Source organism: Populus alba, chromosome 14 (assembly GCF_005239225.2).
Source record: "Populus alba chromosome 14, ASM523922v2, whole genome shotgun sequence".
NCBI lineage: Eukaryota > Viridiplantae > Streptophyta > Magnoliopsida > Malpighiales > Salicaceae > Populus > Populus alba.
Genome location: NC_133297.1, coordinates 6,675,503 through 6,682,677, shown reverse-complemented (window position 1 = coordinate 6,682,677; position 7,175 = coordinate 6,675,503). Strand labels below are relative to the sequence as shown.

General features: G+C 36.1%; 2 protein-coding genes across 2 annotated transcripts; one reads left to right on the top strand and one right to left on the bottom strand.

The window, feature by feature from the left end:
* The first annotated feature begins 1,622 nt into the window (after positions 1-1,622).
* On the top strand, positions 1,623-3,153 carry LOC118041632 (uncharacterized). Its single transcript, XM_035049083.2, has 3 exons — positions 1,623-2,096; positions 2,185-2,313; positions 2,582-3,153. The coding sequence occupies exons 1-3, from the start codon at positions 1,773-1,775 to the stop codon at positions 2,765-2,767; spliced, it is 639 nt and encodes a 212-aa protein (XP_034904974.1). The 5' UTR covers positions 1,623-1,772; the 3' UTR covers positions 2,768-3,153.
* A 266-nt stretch (positions 3,154-3,419) lies between these two features.
* On the bottom strand, positions 3,420-6,306 carry LOC118041631 (uncharacterized). Its single transcript, XM_035049082.2, has 9 exons — positions 6,147-6,306; positions 5,922-6,002; positions 5,431-5,520; positions 5,104-5,270; positions 4,569-4,638; positions 4,294-4,373; positions 4,097-4,159; positions 3,881-3,957; positions 3,420-3,764 (listed from the first exon to the last, which is right to left on the bottom strand). Exons 1-9 carry the CDS (start codon positions 6,222-6,224, stop codon positions 3,664-3,666), a joined length of 807 nt encoding a protein of 268 aa, XP_034904973.1. The 5' UTR covers positions 6,225-6,306; the 3' UTR covers positions 3,420-3,663.
* Positions 6,307-7,175: the final 869 nt, after the last annotated feature.

Below are 7,175 nucleotides of genomic sequence, written 5' to 3'. Positions count from 1 at the left end.
CCGTGAAGGTGACAAGGCGTGCACGGTGAGGTTTGAACCCAAGATGCAGAGGAAGGGAACAAGTCCCTTCAACCGATGGGCCAAGACCTCAAGTACATGAATCGCAAATTTTTGAACTGCCTCGTAGCTACTGATCGTTACATGTCGATATCGGATGGCAGGCAAGCTAGCAGCTATCTGACCATGACCGAAGCAATGAAATATTAAGCTTTGGCAATTTTAATTATGAAGGAAGATGCTCTGCCTGTCGCTTTGCCTTCCTTGACAGGGAAGAAGCTCCAGATTGGGATTTACCAAATCCAACATACAAGCCGATGCCAGGCCAAGTCAATATGCTTTTGGAAATGCTTTTCAAAAGTGCTACTAAAAAAAATTTAATTTAATTTTTTTTTAATTAATATGTTTTTGATATTTTCAAATCATTGTTGATCTCAGAAATAATTTTTAAAAATAAAAATTATTATTAACATATTTTTCTAAATAAAAAACATTTTAAAAAATAATAATAATTATACTCCCAAACATTGCTTGTGTATATAAATGTTCCACACAAAGAACACTTAGTATGTTTTGTTAATGGAGGCATGCAGCTGCTCTTTGTCATGGGGCTCAACGGGGAGGTTTATTTGAGCCCATCACAATTTTCCCTTCTTGTTTTCAATCTGTCCCTTGGGCTTGGCATAGGCGACGGGCTAATTCCAGGGCCTTTCTCTTTGTTGTTTTTAACAAAAAAGCAGAGAAATCCATTAACTCCAAACACTTCTCCAGACATTCATGTCAAACGAACCCTAGCTGTGTGAAGAAGATTGAAAGGGATTGATCAGTGAAAGGATAAGAGGATTTGAATGCTGTGAAAGCTTGCTCATGTAGTCGCTTGATGAATTAATCGGGGAGTTTAGAAATAGGCTGGAATTGCATCAACACTGAAATTAAGAAACAGTTCACCCTCAATTATAAAAATGATTTTTGACATTTTGCAGATATGGTTCCTTGTGTACAACTCCAGTGATATCTAGAGAGACTCTTCGACAAATGCAGCCCAGATTGCAATTCAACATTGTGGATGATGCATGGCATAAGATCGAATAGTTGAGTTTTTGCGTTGATAATCTTCAAATTTTCTGCATTTGGACCTGACCTGTGAGATGAAGGTTTTATTCGTCATGACTGTTGCGAAAACTTATTTAAATCATCGTTTATTTTCAAACTAAAGAAAAATTATGATCACATTTAATTATAAGTTACTCTTTAGAATCAAATAGAACTAATTTTTTATTAATTTATGTAATCCTCAACTAACTTTGATCAAACATTTCTAAGATCCTAAACGCATACAAATATAGTTTTTTAAAAAATAATTTTTCATCGTTAAAATAAGCTTAGATTAAAAAATCATTTAAAAAATAACATAAATCTTGACTAATCAAAATGCAATTTTAACTTCAAATTATTTTCATCATAATAAACATTTGTTTATGACATAATTTTGGAGCTATTGAAGTAAAATTAAAAGTTTTTATTCCTAAATCATGCCTAAACGCACTCAACAAATCAAACACCAAAGGAGAACTACAACTAATTGAAATCGACGAGCTAGCACTGAGAAGAATATGGCTGCACAAACTCAACTGATTAGCACCTAAACCCATATAATGATGCACACTAACCGTGCCCAAATCCAACGCACCCCCCTGTGCGCACGTTAACAGTTACCCTCCATTTTCAAAACCCATAAATAAACAAAAAAACCCAATTTTTCCGATATCACAAAAATGCCAAAGCCCAACATCCTTCTTATCCTAATTCTATTTCTATCCCTAATCTTCTCCCCAGATTACGATTTCATCCGCGTGGCCAATGCAGGGAAGCGAAGCATCCACATAACGGATGATCTTGACGACGTTATCGACGATGAGGAAGACGAGGCGTGGAAAAATTGGGGAAAGACCACAAAACGATCTGAAGACGAGTTCGATCCACCACCGTCTGATTTGAACAACATGAATGTGCAGGAGATCCAGGACATGATGATGAAACGAAATTTCGGGCCAGTTTTTGGGTTTGTTAAGCTCCGATTAGGCGCACGGCGGACTCCGGTAATTTGATTTAAGTTTTCATTTTCTGTGAATTGGGGCTTTTGGATTGTTAGTTAAGGATTGAATTTTTATGGTCTTGATTTTTCAGGACGTGGTTGCTGAGATTGCTATGAAATGGACAAAGATTATGAAAACGGGAGGAATTCGAGTGCAGTTTTCAGGGGTTGATTTGAGTACAATTATGTTTAGCATGGATCAAGGCAGAGACACAATGGAGGTAAGCGGTGAAGTTCATTGACTCCTGAGTTGTTTTGATCATGCCTAATTGAAGTGATTGCACATTGGTACTTTTGACTCTTGACTAGCCAAATCTACATGCGAAACTCGTCAGTGTGATAGCCATTTTGCTTAACGAGTCTTTTAAATGATGTTCGCATTTTATTGAAGATTACTGGTTCAGTGTTTTAAGTTTGAAGTAAATGCACTGTTGATCTCTGTTTTCGTGTTCTCCTTTTACCTCAATTTCGCCTTCTTTTGGTGCCCAGTTGAAGGAGTTCATTTTGAATGAACCGGAGGCTTATGAAATCAAGATTGGGGATCAAGTTTTCCGTAGACATGGAGATCCTCCTTTAGAAGCAGTCATTGAGAAGCTCCAGCGCGAGAAGGACAAAGCAGACGATACTCCCGCAGCTGCTACAAAGGACGATGGGCATCAGAAAGAAGAATTGTAGCCAAGTGGGAATCCTCCTTTTCACTTGTAATTAGTCAATGAATTAATCACATCATCATTTCACTGCAAGTTTAATTTCTGGGTCTGTAGTTGTAACTCTTGCAACTCGTCCCCACCCACCATCCTTCCTTTTTGTTCCTTTTCTTTTAACATGCTGCTGCTGCTACCATCTAGAATCTGGATCCGTTTTTACACACCAATCACAAATAGAAGTCTTATTTTGCCAGCAAATTTAGCATATAAACAATGTGTGATCATTTGTTTTCGTGTAATAACTGGTATGTGTATGATGTGTGATTGAGAGCGGATTTTGCAGAATTTACTGATTCATCTGGGTCATATTCATTTTGAATATCTTTTATTTTAATTATTTGATATACAAGCTCAGCCAGTGCAAGATTTGACTATGTACCCTGTCGGCAGTGGTTCTCTTCCCGAGTCTTGAGCAATATTGTGGCTGGTATTCGAATTTCGCTTCCACTTTTTTCTTTTCTTTGTTCTTTTTTTGTCAAGCAGGGCAATATTATGTTCCCTTTCCTGGATGATGAAATTAGAAAAGAAATACAGCCTGTGTTTTCCATTCAGTGTTGTTTGGAAGTGGTAGAATCTGTGAAGTACATTGGATAATTTTTTGTTTGGTCAACCCAGACAAGTTGCATGGAATGGAAGCGTTCAATTCCTTAATTTCTACCATTTTACAAGTGGCAACTTGATCATCGAAAACAACTCAGTTATGACCTGAATAATTGAATAAAGGCTTACAAATCACAAGTTTGATCGTGCTTTATTCATGAAGATTCAAACTGGTATGAAATGAGAGATTTCCTGGTTTTGTCGTGGTAATCAAACTCAAGCATGACAAAAACAAGTCTTACTGATTTGGCTAAGTCCATATGATTACTTGAGCTTTTTACTGAAGTCGGTGAGCTGAAGAAGGGTAATCCTGGGAATGCTTGCTGCTTCCCCTCTCTCTTTATGAGTGTTGTATCCCCAATCCCCTGTACAAGTTAATCAACATTATTGCCAAACGAATATTAATCATACGATAACAGTGTTGCATCAAAAACAAAAGGAGAGACGGCAAAGAACAAGAAAAGCTGAGGGAGATGATTACCCAAGTACAAGTTCCACCCATCCAATTCAGGATCTTTAATTACATTCTTCAGGGTTGCAAGTCGATCTTCCACAAAGCTGTCCATGATTTAGAAAAATCAAATCCGATTCAAATTAAGTTAACTGGAGAAGAAAATTAACGGGAGACCACAAAGTCTGCAGAGGTTTATAGATGTGGCGACTGGATGAAAAATCGGTGAAGAAAAATGGATCTTACTGTAGCTTCAACCCCTGGTGCTCCGGTTTCCTTTGAAGTTGCTTCAGCACTTCCACCTTGGGACTGAAAGCAGCAATTGAAATTAACGGTGGGACAAGGGGAAAAAAAATCATTATGGAAAGCAAACCGTGCAAAAGAATCAAGGAAACTATCAATGGTTTTGCTTTCCCCACAACACTCAATTAATATGTACTAACCCAGTTCCGAGACCATATATTCTCTCTGGTGGGATTTTCAGTCCCGCGAGCTCTTGTAGTAAAGCATCTGCAAACCGGCTCTGAATTGAAAAGCAAGAAAAAAAGGGGGCACAAATTTGAATATCAGTAAAAGAAAAGAAAAAACACTCAAGTCCTCTCCAAATTTCATCTCCTTTGATTTTCACTTCAAAACCTGATGGGGATTGAATTATAATGCCCTTACTCCAATGTCACAATCATTTGAGAGCAAAAGATAAAAGAATAACAGGCCACACCTGTTTTGTGGTGACTATATATATACTTGAGCTTGCAAATTTCAAAGCATCAGGAACACCGGGATAGAATCTGCAGGGGAGGATCAATAATAAGGTCCAAAGGCTTGTTCAGCAAAATCGAAGTTTTTTTTTTAAAAAAAAAAACAATATTCGATAGACATGCCTGGTGGAGGTCATTGAGATTCAAAGATAACAGCGATTAATCATTTTTCAGCGCAAAATGTAGCCGCAGAATTATGTAGAAATGGTCAGCCCAATTGTTATAGGCAGTGAGTGAAGGAGGAGGCAGATTATTGAACAAATACGTATCCCAAACTTCCAAGGATGGCAAGTACGTTTATTCTCTAGAGATATTCTCATTCTTGAGGGATATCCTCTGAATATAAATTTCAATTGGTTAAATTTAAGTTATTGACAAGAATCCTGATAATTCTGATCGAGTAATTTAACCATAACTTTGGGTTTACTTTCTTATCATGATTAATACTGAAGTTCTACATATTGGGGCACATCTCTAAAAACTTAATTGAAATACCTGTTCGCTCCAATCCATGTTGCCAAGTCGTTATCCATCCATTCATCCCTGACCTTTCCAAAGAGTTCTATCAGAGCATCTCTATTCTCAGCCCATTCTTCCATAATGACAGGCTTTATCTTTGACCAGTTCTCCAATATCCCATCAACCGTGAGTCCCTCTGCGACCTTGCAAGTTGAACCACGGTTATCAGATCCAGACCAGTATTTGAAAGTAAACAGGATAATTTCGCAATTCTTGAGGATAATAAACGTGACATAAAATGTTCTTAGTTTTTTCATATAATAGAGAAAGCTTTAAGTCAGGGTTGTGGCGCTGTATGCCCACCGAGGATTTCCGAATAGAAGGGATTCTCATCTCCAGCAGCAGCCTTACAAGCAACAGATTTTCATATCCAGTTTCCACCACAGGTCGCACCTGCCACAGTACAAGTCAGTAATTAGCCCCAAACATATACCATTCCCTTCGTTTTTCTGTTCATAGAAAAAGAAAACGACGATAATTATCAAGAAGAAGTGCGTTGGCATTTATATACGGCATCAATCCGAGGACTTTCCACATCAAGTCAGACTCTAGTCTTACAGATTAATCCAACCGATGTCTCCAAATGGACCCATAACAAGTCACCAATATTTCAATTGTAAGACCCCGACAGCAAATTCACAATGTTGAAATCATGGGTTCAAATTTTGAATTTTGCAGAATAAACATGATGAAATAGATATGAATCAATTATAACAGGTATATCCTTTCAAAAGGTGCAAGAAATTTAATACACTTATTCGTTATCTAGCTAAGACACAAAAGGACGGACTTACAATGTGCATCTGATCAACAATCCAGTCCTGCAAAGTTGAATCCACCGTATCGAATAAAACAGGCCATCTCACTTTAGCAGCCTATTCGATCACCAAAACAACCAGTAAAGAAACAGCATCATCATCCTATTACTCGCTATTTGAACAAAATTGACTTGAATTAGTGCTTCCAAAAGCTGTATTCCATTTCATGGCAGCTAAAAAGGAGGAGAGAGAGAAGAGAACCTTGACAGCGGAGAGAGAGCTTTCACCGCAGCTATCACAGAGAACTCCGTCGAAATCCAAGGCATATAGATCTCCCATTTCATCCAAAGATGATATCCTCTTTGCATCAATCTTCGCTTCCTGCCACTCGACCTCTTATATATTGCTACTACTGTCGTGACCTTGCTTGAGTTTTGTTTTGACTCTTAAATGTTTATTTATTTAAAAATATATTAAAATAATATTTTTTATATCAATGCAAAATTATAAAAAAAAATAAAAAATTCCAACAATATTTTTTAAATAAAAAAATACTCATGAAAAAAAATTAGAGGCAAGTTAGCGTATAGAATTATGATATAATTTGTTTAAAAGTAATTTTTATTTGAAAATATATTAAAATAATATTTTTAAATTTTTTTAATTATAAAAAAAATAATTTAAAATAAAAACAGAATAAACACAGTCTAATTCCGTCTCGTATTTATTGAATCCTGTCCGCTCCCATCTCGTCGTCATCACCTTATCAACCGCCCACTCACTTTATTTTCTACCCAATCAAAATATTGCCTGTTTGGTTTGATCTCTTTTCCCTGATTGGTTGTTTGGGCTCCTATAGCCCAACTCCTAATAGCCCAGTCAGGCTTATCTTCCATAACTTTTTTTTTTCCCTTCTTTGTAAGAATTAATTAAGAAAAAGTACAAACTACTTCAATTTTGAAAGATAAATTTTCAATTAATTTTCGTGATACTTTTTGAAGATTAATAGGCTCGATTTTATATTACTCTCTTATACATTTTAAGAATTATCATTTATGTGATTTTCTTTTCTTTTTTTTTCTTTTCTTTTCAATTTGCTTGAAAGCATTTCCGTTGTAATTTTGTATCTCTCTAATGTTTTTAACTTGTAAAATGTTTTATGACTGTAATACTTTTTTTCTTGTGTTATTCCATGATTAAAAATTTGATAAAGTACATTCAGATAAAATTATGGATATAAAAGTGAAAAATATAATTATTAATGCATGTAATCTTGAATTCAATATTTTT